The sequence below is a fragment of the Pygoscelis adeliae genome, unplaced genomic scaffold, assembly GCF_000699105.1.
Source record: "Pygoscelis adeliae isolate BGI_AS28 unplaced genomic scaffold, ASM69910v1 Scaffold188, whole genome shotgun sequence".
In the NCBI taxonomy this organism is placed as follows: domain Eukaryota; kingdom Metazoa; phylum Chordata; class Aves; order Sphenisciformes; family Spheniscidae; genus Pygoscelis; species Pygoscelis adeliae.
Window position 1 is genome coordinate 355,071 of NW_008825304.1, and position 15,911 is coordinate 370,981.

At 38.9% G+C, this 15,911-nt stretch overlaps 1 protein-coding gene across 1 annotated transcript in view; it reads right to left on the reverse strand.

Annotated features, from left to right (window-relative positions):
* The window catches only part of XRN2 (5'-3' exoribonuclease 2), a 53,276-nt gene that overhangs the window by 34,929 nt on the left and 2,436 nt on the right, over positions 1-15,911 (reverse strand). Inside the window, exons 2-16 of the mRNA XM_009330131.1 lie at positions 13,433-13,572; positions 9,322-9,449; positions 9,130-9,241; positions 7,777-7,888; positions 6,595-6,653; positions 6,426-6,515; positions 5,241-5,313; positions 5,085-5,135; positions 4,584-4,741; positions 4,077-4,151; positions 3,843-3,976; positions 3,696-3,753; positions 3,497-3,604; positions 2,655-2,699; positions 1,314-1,445 (exon numbers count right to left, since the gene is read on the reverse strand). Coding sequence (XP_009328406.1) covers positions 1,314-1,445; positions 2,655-2,699; positions 3,497-3,604; positions 3,696-3,753; positions 3,843-3,976; positions 4,077-4,151; positions 4,584-4,741; positions 5,085-5,135; positions 5,241-5,313; positions 6,426-6,515; positions 6,595-6,653; positions 7,777-7,888; positions 9,130-9,241; positions 9,322-9,449; positions 13,433-13,572 — 1,475 coding nt within the window. The remainder of the gene's footprint in view (positions 1-1,313; positions 1,446-2,654; positions 2,700-3,496; positions 3,605-3,695; positions 3,754-3,842; positions 3,977-4,076; positions 4,152-4,583; positions 4,742-5,084; positions 5,136-5,240; positions 5,314-6,425; positions 6,516-6,594; positions 6,654-7,776; positions 7,889-9,129; positions 9,242-9,321; positions 9,450-13,432; positions 13,573-15,911) is intronic.

The following is a 15,911-nucleotide window of genomic DNA, read 5'->3' on the forward strand; positions in this document are numbered from 1 at the left end:
TCTTCTAAACTCCTTTCAAATTTATCTATTTTAATATTACAGAATCTAAAAGAAATTTCTCCCATTCCATAAAAGAACTGATTTGCTTAACCCATGTGCAAAAATTTCAAGATTAAAAACTTTAAAAAAAAACCCCAACACATTGTATTTACTCAGACTTAAAAGACAAAAAACATCTTTATGACGAAAAGAACCTTTACTTAAAAATTTGTTCACTGTTTGGATGAAGATTTATGCCCAGGAAGAAAGTATTTGTCATAATACTTAAAGTTAACAATCAAGACTTATAAGAGAGCACTTAACTTATTTCCAGTTTTCCGTCACTTTCTAATACCTTTCCAAAAATTTCATCTAAGTTTCTCCTCTTCCCAGTGAAAGGCAATGCTTTGGAAAGCAGTTTGATGAACACATAGATATGCAAATCACAAGTTTCCAAAATACAGATATCTAAATCTCTGTGCATGCGTATATATCTATCTGTGTGTGTATATCTATCTATATATCTGTGTATTTTTTTTGTAAGAACTGATTGAAATATGAGAGACATAAGGGTTGGGGGAAAAGCAGTGTGCGTGGGAATGGTGTCTTATTTTGCAAACACACTCATTAATGGCAGCTTGCATTATTTTTTATATATACTGGCCTTTCAGCTTACTGCTTAGAACTAACTCTTTATATATACAGAGATCAGAAAAACAAGTAAACAAAATGCACGCACTTCATGTGTATTTCACATACAACCTCTCAAGCACAGAACCTCGACCTAGAAGTAGTTTCAGCATAATCAAGCTACGCCTCAACAATTCTCAGGTTATTTTAGCAGTTCTCAATGGTACTGCGAGATAGGAAGTCCCCACAGAAAATTAATAACCAAATGGGTCTAGAAAGCAGAGAGATGTCACAAATATCCAAAAAGAATATGAAAAGATGTCCAGCTCAGGGATTCAGTTCATGTCTCTCTCAAACCTACTGAGTAAGTTCCTAAACCTGTGTACTCACAGGAGGTTCAACTCAACAAATGCCAAACAGGTTTGAGAAGAGCCACCGTATTTGACTCAGGTGCATTCACCTCACACTTGCTCTCCCAGAACTATTTAACAAGTAGTATCATACCAAACATTAAAATAAAGAATGCTATTTTATTGAAGCAGTCTCACAAAAATTGGTTATTAAAAGCCACTTCCTTGAAAAATAAATATTTTTTGGTCTGCTTTTCAAGAAAGCTTGACAGGATAGAGAAAAAGGTGTCCAGAGTAAGACAGGATGCGGTTATTTCCCCTTCTATGTGTAAATACCTTTGAACATCTACTTACAGAGTTCTGTCTGTCATGCATTCTCATCTCAAAGGCAGCTTGTCTAGGGTTACTGATTGCCTGAGGACTAGATCGACTTCCCAGAGCTTGAGGGGAAAACTGTCCACCGGGAATAAAAGAAGGCTGATCCCTCTAGAAGATAAATATATACAAGTATACTGAAAAAGCTGTGTAATCTCCACAGCAGTGTGATGACGCTTTCACAATTTTCAGATTAACATGTTATATAAACCAAGCATAATTTACTCATTCACTCAGTTCAGCTTAAATTAGTTCTGTTTAACAATCTCAACCAGACATAAGATGACACTTACAAGCGAGACCCTTATACTCCGATAATTCATTAAGCTCCTTCAAAAAAACCCCAAACAAACCCTGCCTTTTGTGCCTATGTTCTTTCTACATGGGCTGAAAGGCAGTTTTTTGGGGAAGTGAGACTTCATCTAACTTACTGGGAAGAACTTAGCCTTTGTAAGCAAAGCGAATAACCTCTTCCACTCCGATAGGGATAGTCAGAAAATATGTAATTAAAAAAAAAAACAACCAAAAGATCTAGACAGTACTCAGGGATATCATATGCCTTGAAAGTTTTGGAAGCTGCACTTACCTGAATGTCCTAACCAAGAACAAAGCTATCTTGAATGAACATACAAGAGCCCATTTTTAAAATATCAACATTTTGTGAACAGAAGAAAAATCAACATCCTTCCAACAACAATTTTAAAGAATTCAGCTTACAGGGGTCAGAAAGGGCAAACACATTCCCACAACAGATAATGCTTCTCTATTACATTTGAGAGATACTCGGCAACACTGACTTGCTTGCAGGCAGAATGTGGGATAACTGTGGTTTGGGGTAAGCCTTCCTTGCTCTTTTAGAAACATGCCTCCAGTCAAGCAAATCCATTTAATGCAAACTGGTATATGTATTTAAACCTAAACTCTTATGCTAAACTCCACTGCCCTCAGTAATACAATTGCCGAGAAGACTTGCGTCAATGCATGGAAAAGCAATTCCTGTACAGTGACCATGCTGAAACATCACTAAATAATCACGGAAGTGCAGATTTGTGTAGATTTGAAGGACACAACATACAGCTATCATCCCGGGCATTCAACTCTCTCCCTCCTTCCCCTTTTACGCAGCCTTTAATACACAAAATTCCTTCTTTCAAAGCTCCAGTCTACAAAAAGCCATGAAAAAAACTCTTCTAAAGAGTTTACGCATGGGCCAGAAAATGCCATGATTATGACTGCAGCTTCAACCAACACATCTGTTGAAAGCTATAGTATACGTTTTAATTCTTGCTAGTTTTTGCATTGTGAAAGGAATGAATTTACCTTCATTCTTTTTCTTTTTTCTTTTTGCCGTCTTTTAAAGTTATCCTAAATAGAGAATAAAGAGAAATAAAGTCAGTCAAGCATACAGATTTCTTGGAAAAATATTTCATTATAATCCTCTACTGACCAGAAGGCCATAAGGTTTTTACATAATGTTCTGAATAAGACATAGGTTAATTCTTGTGTCTGTAAATCCAACAGAAATGGGATAGAAATTTCTACGCTACTCTGAAAACCTACAGGGGGAAAAAAATGTTTTGCCAGCACTGGCACAGTATTTTTTTTGACTGGATAGTGAATACAATTCTCTTCTTTCATTCACAAGGTGTTTTATCCCCTGCACTTAATGAATAAACTGGAATATGTCTGCAAAAAACCGCACAGACGAACTGCAGAGAGCGACTAAACAACAACAATCTCTGGACACATTTCCAATGGCAGGAGATACTGCAAGGCAAGAATGCACTTTGAATTCATACTTAGTATGCCACCCCTGCTCATGGCTTGCACTTCCACAGGTTGCAGCAAATTACAAAACAATTCCTTCTTCAGATGTCATAACGGCTATTCAAAAAGCTGCAGGCAGTAACAGAATTCACATAGTTTTCATTTTGCTGTGACTTGGGATAACAATCAGAAAAGCAGGCCTTGCAGTCCAGGAAAAGAAAATCAACTGGAAGCACTCAATTCCTTTTCGAATACGGAGGAATTCACCAGAGAGTACAACAAAAAAAAATAATACAAAGTTCATTTTTTTTTCTTATTCTACTAAGGAAGCGTCACAGTCTAACAGTAGTGCAAGTGACTAAAACCAAATTCCAAGAATGTAACAAAGAAATTACATCATCGTCTTTTCTCTTTTTGAAAATACTATCTTCAACTTCTCCAACAGCTAACATGATCATCTGGACTCGCTGTAGGTTGACAAAACCACTTTCTGTGAGGTACCCCTGCAAATTAGAAAATAATATAGTTGAAAAACAAGCCTATTTTTGTAGCAAACACCCAGATATTTTCAAAGAAAAAGCAAAAAAAATTTACCCCAGTTTTGTGCACCACATTTTTATATATATTAACCAAGCGATCAATTGCTCCCTCCCTAAAAAACAAACAAACAAAAGCATGAGATTCTTACTATTTAAAGCCACAGTAGATATACTTGCAGGAAAAGAAAACATTCTCATCTACCTGATCTCCAAAGATGGTAGATGAGGAAGAAAGTCATTTCCCACAAAGAAGCACATAAAGACCCAGTCATCAACACTTCTTTCAAAATCAAAAGTGAAAGGCAAACTGGCCATAGTGAGTTCTCTTTCCAAATACTGCAACACACACAAAAGAAAAAGGACATTAGAAAACACTGTGTATAGAGTTTAAAAATATTATTTATATAAAGCAGATATAGTAACTGCTTCAACATACCTCTCGCAAAACACATAATCGGATGAAGATAAATTCTTGTTCAGCGAAAGGAAGACTGTCCGCAAACTGATCGTGCTAAAATAAAAGGAAAGAGTTGCATTACATCCAAGCTCACCTTAAAGTTTCTCCAACTCAGTTTTTAAAGGCTTACTTTGGGAGGAGTTAATTGGTATACAAGTACAGTTTCTCAAGTTCTTATGCCAAGCGTGCGTTTTGCTACTTTGCAAGTCTTAAGTTACTGATCATTTTCTCTCGCCAGTTAAGAAAAAACAAACAAAACCAAACAACAAAACACCACAAGTGAGGATGTTAGGTTTGGCATAATATTGTTGTGCTACAGAAGTATAATTTTTACTTATCAATACAAGAGGAAAGCTAGGTAATTCCAGTAACATAATTTGCATTATGCTTCAGCCAAAACCAACAGCAAGAACAGTTTGAGGATCTCATTAAAACATAAATTAGCTTATAGTTAAAAAGAAATTCTAGAAATAGCAAAATTCTTACCTTGCCTTGTTTTTCTCTGGGCAAACCTTGGCAATCCTTAACCTCATGACCCATCTGGTTACAAAGAGCACATGGCTTGGGTTTATTTGGTTTAAACTCTTCCCTAATTATAGTGAAGTTTGGTTCATGTGTAGCTAACCCAAGCATAATCAGATCAGCTACCAATCAAAAGAGAAGAGTAAAATATAATGAAGGATAAACATTATTAAGCTTTAAGAAAAGTTTAAAAGCAAAGTACATTGTACCCTTAAGCAAGCGTGGACACAACAGACGTGCTTACCCCCAAACTACCCAGAGAGTACAACTAGGTGAAAGCTAGCCCTTCAGCTATGGACAGTGCTAGATCTTTCCCCATATATTACACAGAGCTTTCAAAAACTAACCAATACACTGGATTATTTACACAAATACAAGTGAAAGCCTAAAAACTACAGCCCAACCCAATCACAAAACAGCACAAGAAAGCTTAATAGGACATATTGCTAGCAAAAGAGAACTCACCATCAGCCCCACACAGACAATGATGAGTGTTTGGGTCATGGTTTGGTTGAGCTACACAAAAGAAAATTGCATTTAGTCACCCAAAGTCACGTAAATAAATCATTACTGACCATACCTTAATTTAAAACAAAATGTTCACATTTATTTGAATTTTACCTCTTTGTCTTCTAATGTAATCCATGATTTTATGTTCACCTTCACCAGGAGCACTAGCATCAGACAAAATAACCTGCGACACATTGAAATTATGTAAACAATTTATGCTGCCAAAGTAAAAAAAAAACAAACAACATACGTAGTTCATATACTGAATACTGAACTTGACTTATGAATATCTGAAATCCTAATTTGTAGTTTCAACTAAAATATTATGATTCAAAATGAAATTATTTAAGAGTTTGGAACCAATGAATAGACCTTCATTTTTCTCTACTAATTCTAGGATGAAGCTGACATATTCATTCAAATACCACTGAAATTATCACGTTATTAACTAACGTATTTGAAGTTCCCTGATAAATTATCAGGGCAATCGAAATACGCACTAGAGAACTAACAGATAAAGCAGACATATGCCCGCTTCCCTTTAGATCTTCTAAACTCGTAGATACACTGATACATTATCACATTATACACTTCCTTACACTGATGTCCAGATGAGCGTTAGCGTTTATAAAACTCACGTCTGATGGAGGGAATTAAGCAGAGTCGACTGCCCTCTAATTAGACCACTTTAACAGTCAACTTATGGAAAATAAAACCAACAGCTGCATCTGAGAAGACTGACTATTCTGCCCTCTTGCACAGAGCAAACACAGGGCTGTCAGAAACAAAACTCAGTGGGGGTGGAGTGGTTGAGGAACAGGAGGAGAGAATTTCAAAGTCCAGAAAAGCAAGAAGCTGGTATGTATTATTTTTGTTGCCTGTCATCTATTGTCATCCATCATTAGAATAATGGAGAAAATGCAGCCTACCTGAGGCAGCAAACGAGTTAAAAAAGAAATAGTGAGAAGAATGCATATAAAATGTATCTTGACAGTTTTCCCCAAAAGAAGGAAAAGTATTCCTAAAACCCTGTCTCCCATTATATCAAATTGTGGCTTCTTTTCATTCTTTTCATTGCTCTTAAATGAAATTAAAACAAATGGTGCTGCTAGATTGTGTTATTAGGATGAAATGTATCTCTGAAGTCCCAGCAGAATGTGCAAGTTGGTCCATTATTAATAACAGCACAGTGCCAGCAGATGAGACAATCTGTTAAATTTATACTCTTCAATCATATCCCAACCCAGCCTAATAGATCACCTTAATTTTCCTGAAGTATGAAACCATGAAACTTACTGTCAAATTTTTCCACCCTGGGTCACTGTTCAAACGGTCAGCAATGTAATAGCGGAGACATTTAGCAAGATTGTCCATAAACTCAGTTCCCTAAAAAGTGACGGAAGAAAATAAATTAAACCTTCATTCAGACACTGGCAATTGCTGGTTAAAGTGCAAGATTACTTACCGGGGTAATACAGTTGCTGTCAAATCTCTCTTTCACTTCTTCTGGAGGAAGAAGGCCACCTAGAGCAATAAAAACATTTAACAGAAGTAAATCGATATGTAACATTAAAAACATTTTTGCATGATAAAAACCCAGATGGCTCCCTGATAACGATTAACACTTACTGAAAGTTAGTTTGTTTAAAAGAAACCAACAACAACAAAACTAAAACAGCTCTTACCATTATATTATCTCCATCTTAAAATAAGGTATTAGTACATTTACAAACATTGTTGTTACTTCAGAAAAATTATTTCACTACCTATTCTGTCAAAAGACCGTGAAAGAAATCTCAAAGAAACTAAGCTTGCTAAATGAGATAAAACATTAGGAAATAATTATTTTCTTACATATTTTCCCCTATGTTTCCACTATCTATTCACTTGGGCTCACAAACAGGGTTACACCAACTTCTCTCATCTCTGAGCTTCATAAAAGGGTCTTCATAGTCTAGAAATGCTACAGGAAGAAATGTTAAAAAAGTCTCTGTCCTCCCTTTTTAATCTCTACCTAGGTTACACTTGGCCCTCTCACTTGGGCTACAGCATTCATTCCTCCTACACAGTCACCTGAATTAATTGCTCCAGCCCAGACAGCATGCTTCAGCTACACACACTCCTTTCACTCGAGTCATGTCACTGTCACTCTTAGAAAGTTGCACTGACTTTGTTTCCTCACTGAGTTTAGAGTTTCCACTGTCAAGTAACTACCCTTGCTCGCAGTTCATTATTCCTGTGCAGTAGTGTTTTCATTTGATTCCCGCTTTTAAGCCTCAGCTCTCCTTTCATCAAGTCCTACAAATTTGTACTTCCTTCCATAAGAGTTTTGGTTAGTTTCCCACTACTACATTTATCTCTGCTCTTCTGTTCAATTTTTTTTCTAAAGGAATTAAGAGTACTCAACACAAATCCATTTCAGGCAGGAGACAGAAGAAGAAAAAAGTGACATTTTGTTTTATCTTAGTTCTTAACTTTGGAAAACACAGATCCATCCTTCTGTCGGCTTGCTATTCCCTCTTTCTCCTAGTAACGCACAGACAAATACCCACTGAACAAGACATCCCTTTTCTAACCCTTACTGAAGCACTCAAAACAAACAAGGTGACTCTCACTTGAAAAACCTCAGATATGACCACAGTTCTACCTTTTGCCAGAATTTCTTGTCTTATTTTTTGCTTCTCTTCAGCAGCTTCCATGCCCTCCTTTGATGCTCTGAATCTTCTTGACCGCTGTTGATTCATTTTTGCACGTGGAGCCTAAAAAAGTATCATAACGCTTGGTTCAGCTATTGCATCTGGACAATTGTCTCCTTTCTCAGCAAGCCTTTTGAAATTGGCCAGTCTGTGATTATACAACCATTTAACGAGACATCAGTCTACACTGTAACTGAAACAGGGATTTCTGTTGTCCCTCCCTCGCGTCACCGTTAGCTCTCATATGGCAGCACAGGGAGCTGAACCCGTTTCTGAACAGGTCTCTTAAGCTTCTCCATGAGGTAAGCCAGCAGCATGCACAGCTGTACCCCCATCTCAGACATGCACAATGCTCAAGGATTCCAAGTTCCCCTTGCAAAATGAATGAAACCCACAGTGACATGTATCTGAAACCATTATTTATCGCATACCCTTTCTCCAACAAGAAACTCCTACAATTGTATTCGTAACTCTTGAAAATAAAAAGACTACGGCAGACAGCAGTTAGCTACTACTCACGGCAGGTATGTTGGGGTTTTTAAAAGGCTACATCAACATTTAGTTGGGATTACTTCTATATACACACATACATTAGGAATTCCTGAACTTGTATTCATGTATTCAGGTTAAAAATCTTTTTACTTAATGATACTCACTGTACCTCCGAGAAACCGAAAAGCCTAGAAAAACAGCCAAAGCTTAAGAGGCCTACCAGCAGTCTGCTAGGCCATTTTGGCATCTCTCAGTGAGACTATGCAATTTGGATAGAAAAATACTCAGTAAAGCAAAGTTATTAAGAAAAGGTGGTATCTTTCATTAGACCAACTGATGTACTGAGAGGAGATGAGGATCAGGTATGGAGAAAGACAAGCTTTCAGCTTCAAATGCGCCTTAAGGCCAGCCTGTGAAATATTCCACAGCAGAATTCAGTCACTGCCCATTTTAAGTGCATCTGCTTAAACGGTTTTCTGGTCTTTCCCAGCCTGCAGCATAAATTAGTACTAAAGCCACAGAACGGAGGAACATAAGTAGTTTCAGAGTGTTACTGTCTTACGGAAGCTTCCTGCTTTTCAGAAGCAAAGTTCAGACTGCAGTAGACTACATTAGCCAGCTCATATAAGCCCGTGGACAACAAAACCCATGAATACTTTTAATTACCCTCACCAAAATTAAATTAACAGTATATTTGCCCTGTAGTTTTTCATTTTAGAAAACTATTTCCCAAAGGATCTTATGAGAGCAGATGGCATCTACCCTAATTTTACAAACAGCCATTAGCAGTAACTAAATGTATCGACACTTACTACTCCGTCTATAGCCATGTAAAGAAGTCGCCTTGGTCTTACAATGTTGAAGATCCTGTCAATATACTCAAAAATCGCAACCATCATTTCATCTTCATTTTTGGGTGCTGGCCTAAAACATAGAGCATTCAATTTAACATCTGAAATGCTATCAATAAATCCTATTTGTAAAGAGATGAAAAATTGCCTTACTTGTCCTCTGGATGTGTACAAGGGTGAATTATACCATTCATATCCAAATACAGGTTATCAAACTCCACCTCATTAGGGTTAGGTTTGCTTGTATCAATTGGAGCCTTGACGCCATTGCACTCTTTAGCCTGCGAATGCAGTCAAAACAAGTATTTCAGTACTTGATTAGAGAAGTGTCACAAATAACCACAGAGGTATTAATGTACAGACTCATAAAAGTTTATTTTCTTCAAGGGCGGTAGAAAAAAAAGAGAGCAACAAGCTACCCACGTAATTAACTGAAGATGCATGCTTACACTATTAAAAAAGTCCTTTTTTTTTTTTAAAAGAAAAAGATGTTTATAAACTAGCACAACTGGAAGATATTATGATGAGTTACAGCAGAGTTGGTTCATTTCTGTTGATCGGCATGTATTATAAACAAGAACTTTCCATACCTCTTATTATTCAAGAAAGCAATTCCTTCTACTGCCAGGACCACACTGACGCTCTCAAAATTTAGCAAAGGGACTTCAAAGTTTATAATATGATGCTATAACTTTAACATGATAACCAAGAAGCATCAAAATCTTTCTACTTTAAGCACTTAGTTCCCCAGACCGACACATCCAAACAAACTTGCACCTCTGCCCTTCCTCACGGCGATACATTATTTAAGTCTCACACACAACTGGGGGAGGCAGGCAGTAAAAGGGATTCACCTATGGCTGACGACATATATTGGAGCCCAGCTGATGACATGACAAGCTTCCCAAAGTATATGAGCACATCCTGGGGCGCAAAGGACAACGAGATTTAACTGGAAAGAGGACTTTTCCAGGTTCCTCTACACAAAGAGAGGAGATCCTTTCAGATCCCACCAGCCAAACCTCCAGTTTGGGTGTGTGTATATATATATATATAAAACTTTTCTTGCTGACTACCAAATGCACTGAGATGCTCAAACTCCTGGACCCTTCAACTCCTGCCTCTGAGTTTGTCTGTGGGTATATTTGAAATGCTAAATAAAATCCAGTCCTTACCTTCCACTTCTGCAAATAAGTAAAACTCTTGACTCTAATGCTTCACTCCCTCTGTGTCAGTGCTTTTTCTACTGCCAGGCTGATGTCTAACGAGCATGAAACCCAGGCCACAGTGCAGATGGTAAACTCGATGCGAAATTATAGTCAGTCTTAACCGTCTATAGCCACCTATGTTCCTGTACTTCTTCGACATTCTCGAACACGTACAACAAGCTATACAAGGTAACAAAGAACTACAAAGAAAACAAATCTCAGCAGAACTGGAAGTGATAAATAATGCCACGTTATTTTGCGTATGCTGTCATGTCAACGACAAGTAACTATCTAGGTGAAGAGAACAGTCTCGATAATCAGCCCCAGAGCAGAGATCAGACTTGGTACCATAATACCTACGTAAAAAAAAAACCAACTCATCCCCTTCTCTCAAGCTGTCAAAGCAAGCAGTTTTGAAACACTGGTGAGCGTTTCAAAGAGTGGCTCCTCTACAAAGTGGATTAGCAACCATGTTCGACTTCGTTTCCTCACCATACGCTCTTTTTTAACATATAAACCACTGAATTAAACACCAACAGCATCAGTGATGGAAGAGACATGAGCTGATCAAGAAAAACTCAAATGTATTTTCAGAGCTATTACGACTGGAAAGGGTTTTAACATATCACAAAGTTGGAATGAAGAGTACTCTTGAATAACTTGGCATAAAGCAAAGAAAAAAAGTGCATGTCATGTTATTACGTAAAGGCTATGATCACAGGATTATGTGAGAGAGGAGGGGAAACATGTGGTACTACTGGTCCTCTAATTCACGTGAAACTTATCAGTAGCTGGTCAACAAGCATCAAGCACTTCCTCTGAGCTTGTATTTGCAGACTTGCTGCTTGCTACTCTTTTAACGAGTTTCCCACATCTCTCATTCAGAGCTCAATCAGATTTAAAAGGAAAAACTTAGAGATTGTGCCATCAACTTTCATACAATTTTCCTGCTTAGAGTAGCAGCAGAACTAGCTGAACTTACCCCAGTCTTAAAAGGCAAAAATTAAAACCTCTAAAGCAAAATAAGTCTTTATTCAGTATTTGCATTTTTCACAGTTATAGGTGTATGGAATTCTTTCAGGGCAATTTTGTGAAGTCATTTTTAAATAACTGGATGCTAAGTCCCTCTATTTCACTTCTTTAAAACAGGTGAAATTTCTGCTAATTCACATCTTTCCTATACTACTCATCCAAAACAGTCAAATCCTGACAGATGAAATCCTGACCGTTTGCTTCCTTTACTGAACTTTCTAGAACACACACACAAAAATCACATGGTTTTAGCAGAAATTAATTGTCAGGTGCAAACACTGGATGTAGCTTGCAGTTCTAATAAAGTTTCTCTGGGCAACCAAGACCTACAATTTTAAAAGAAGAGTATTCATTCCGGTTTACATCAGATAATGGGACGAGAAGCTTGCCTTGTGTTCTACTCGATCTTTCATCAAACCTCTTGCCAGAGCTGTGACTCAGAAGATATCAAAGGCTTACAACTATGTGATATGGAAAATAAAACTGCCCCCATCACAGATCTTATTTTCAGTCTTGAAGGTAAAGCAAAATAAGTATGATCTCTTTCAGATGGCTTCGAAAGCCATTCAGTTTTGATCTGCATACTGCTATGTCAGCAACTTTACCATTACATCCTCATAAACCTATCAGATTTTTAATGTAACAGCCTTGTAAAAGGTTTAAGTATCTGGGAGTGATATCTCTTGTGATATAACTAAACTGTTCACTTTTAATCTACAGCCTCTTTTGAAACCATTGAAAATAGATCTTCAAATATGATACTTTAGTTGCAGCTTTATTAATCCGTATGAATTTGATTAAGAATATTCTCTCCTGGATTTTATATTATCTTCAAGATCTTCCTCTTATTCTTCCTGCTCAGCTTAAGAAGAAGATTAATCAGATTTAAGAAAAAGAAATAATCTAGCAAGGTAAGAGAACAAGGATCAACTTTTTAATATTTCAAAGAGACAAGCTACCGGGAGATACAAAATTTCTGATTAGAGAGATTTATAAGCAATCCTAAAATACACATAGAGCTGATTACATCGTGAAAGAAGTTTAAATTCATCTACAGTAAGACAAACTACAGCTTCCCCCTACTGTCCTAGTCCGCTCTCAAATTTATGACCAGATTTGAATATAAAAAATTGTAATGAATATGATTTATCCATGTGCTGTCCTTACTGTAATTGCAACGTGCTCTTAAGTTGGGACAAAGCAACATGGATGAGGACATCAGGATCTGATACTTCAGTTATTTTATATGTCATAGTTTTCCTTTTCTTTTAATAAAGAACATTTGCTATTACAAGCTCAGTTATTAAAAAAGCAGAAGGACATACCATCACAAACTCAGTAAAACCAGCACTATATATGCCTTTATTTTACCTAAACACTAGAGCGGTTTTGATTAAATAAAGATTAATCTAAATGTTTACAAATGTGATGAAAAAGGTAAGTCTTCTGCTCTTAGAGAAAACTGTTCTTAATTGTTACAGACTGTAGATGTATTTGCTGTTTAAATTGTGACTGCTTTTAAATAGACAGATCTTAAAGCATTATCCAGAAACAGCTGGACAAGCTTGTAAGACAAAAATGTAAACCACCCATTTACAGTAAAGACAAGGCTGTAAAAGAATCTGCTTTATATTGTCAAAACTCTATTCGCAGCCTTTTGATCAGAACACTGCTTCAAAACATCACAACTAAACTTCACCTCGTGGGCTCTTTGCTATTACCGAGCGCCGAGGCTATCTTGCCAGCACGGTCATAAATGTGACAGATAACCGACGGAGCTGCTGTCTCCACGGTCTAACTTTACTGCTGGAATGGATGTTCATCCACGTAAGTCAACCCTGGACGTAATGAAGGAAAGGGCGATTCGGTGAATGAAAGGCTTGGACCACACAGCCGGTCGCAACACCGACTACAAGCAAAAGACCAAACTGTTCATCTTTGCGAGCTCCCTGCTTTGGTGAAAAGGGGATAAAGCAAATCAACTGGCGTGAGTTGAAGACAACAGGCAGGGTATGTGCACACACCTTCAGATGTTCTCTGAAGATCCACAGCCCCAGCTGGGAGAAGGCGAATGCCATGTCAACAGTCATATGCTCAATAGGTGTAGCCGGTAGAGACACATCGTTCTCCGACTCCCCCCAGTACCCTTGCCACCCACTTTTTCCTGGTGGACACGATCATGACACAGTGTCCCTGAAAGCCCTCTAAACCGAGGGTTACCCAGATCCTCAAAACAGATCACATCAGAGACACAGAAAACCAAGAGTTTGGTAAAGCGACCAGAACAATCACTGCTAGCTGCCAACAGCTTATTGGAGAGTAAGCATTTATATGAGCGACTAATAAGCTATACTTGTAAACCCACAAACCGCCTTTTTCTATAATAGTTCCCCCAGGCAGACAAATCCTCAAATCTTATCTATCCACTGGAGTAAAAAATTCACTTCTTGCAGCGACAAGTAAAATAAACTTCACACATCATGCTGAAAGAGGCTAACTGAAACCACAATTGTAATAAAAACAAAAGAGTAACTCACAGTTTTAGAGCTGTGCAACATTTGATTAATCCAAATCTACGATTCTGTTTCACTGCCTGAATCTGAAACGCAAAAACACCCTGACTGTAACAAGAACTGAATACTAAAACTGATCTGCCTGCCATTCACATACACTGCAATCTTGCTGAAAGCAGGCAGGGTAACACATGCAGTCAAAAAACCAGTGTCAATACACAATTCGATCACTTTACTCTCTTTTCCCTTATCCTCTCTACCTTGCCCACACGTTTCTATCTCCTTCACGGGACAGTGTTTCCCAAACGTGAGGCACGTCTCTCCCAGGGAAGGACAGGAGGTAGCAAAAAGGCAGAAGCCACAGCACGTGCTCAGCAGCAGGGACGTGAACTTCCAAAAGCAGTAGTACGAAGAAGAGCTGAACCCAGCTAGTACAACCTGACAAAAGACGATACAAATTATTTGGAAAAGCATGCAGGAAAAACAGTTTGGGAAGCATGAACTCAAGCGTTCGTCTTCTCAGGAAAACTTTGGCTAAGCTAGCCCTGAAGAGAATAACTTGCCGTGTTCACTGCACTGTAAAGCTACCACAGCGCAGCTATTCACATCCAATGCAAGTCTGTGCTGTCGCTGAAGGGAGACACCCCCATCCTCCCTGTCACCTTCCACCTCCCGCCGCGTCCCTTAGGATGACACAAGGATTCATGCGGCTGCAGCGATGTGCACAAAGGAACCGCCCTGTCTGAGAACCTGCCTGGCAAACACACATAAACAAACATTATTTCAGCTGCGCTACTTCCTAGAAAGGGCCCCCCAGGTAACCATACAGACCTCAGTGCTGGTGCACGGGAGAGGACAAATATAAGCCATCAGCCGAAGGCACTGACCAGCCAGCTTAAAGCAATCATCAAACAGTATCTACTAGGAGTAGCGGCTTAGCAAAGACCACCTGTGGAGTCCAGCACCTAGGTCGGGACTAAGTCTTCACCAAACAGCATCTTCTGTTGCTATGAAAAGGCAGATTTCAGGGGATGTCTTTGGAAAAATCAGCTCCCTGTTTGGGCAGGAGATATTTCTCCTATACTAGAAAACACCAGCAACGAGACATAAAAAGCTGAAGCTGCTCAAGGTTAAAGAGTACAACCACAGACTTGTTTTAAGTCTCGGATGCAAGCATGATATCCTGTGTTGGTGGACGCACACACAAAAAAAAAAATCAGAGTGAAGTATGAAGCTGCAGAAAGACTAATACGTGAAAGAAAAGACTGACAAAAATAACTAATAAGATCTGAAAGTGATACAACTGAGAAGTATTCAAATGCTATGAATGAGAGCCCACGGACACGTATGACCAGACATACGCCAAGATACCATTTTAATCTTACATAAAACCGCGCAGCTATTAAGGCCGGTAGAGCTCCTTCTCAAATGTCTCATTCCTGCCCGCACTCTTCCACCGGCACCGGCTCTCCTGAGCCCACATCACCAGCAGGACCATGGAACCGATCCGCCGGCAAACAGGGCGGTCTGACGGAGACAGATTTGCTTCCAGACCCACAAGTTGTTTTTAACCATTTACACTTGCATTTCCTTACTCTTTTCAAGACAGGCAGCTCCGCTTTTATTTTCAACCAGTCCTAAAGCTTGCTGCAGCTTGCAGTTTACAAAAAAGCTGTCGAAAAGCAGGGACTATGAAGAACGTACACAGAAACAAAACAAGCAACAGCAAAAAGCCTCGCCACCGCTCCCCGCTCCCCGTCGGTTTTGCCAAAGGCTTCCATAAAACCTACTTTTTGCCCGGAGCAGCAGAAAGGCAGGGGCCACCGCGCCGGGAGGGCTCGCGTTTCAAGGGAGCGGCCCAGGACTATAGAGCTGGGGGGGACAGCCGGCTCCCTGCTCCACGGCCCCAAACCCCCCCAAGCCGCTCGCCCGCTCACGCCCGCGAGTCAAAACCAAGCGGGCGCGCTGACTCCCCCCCGACAACCGCGCC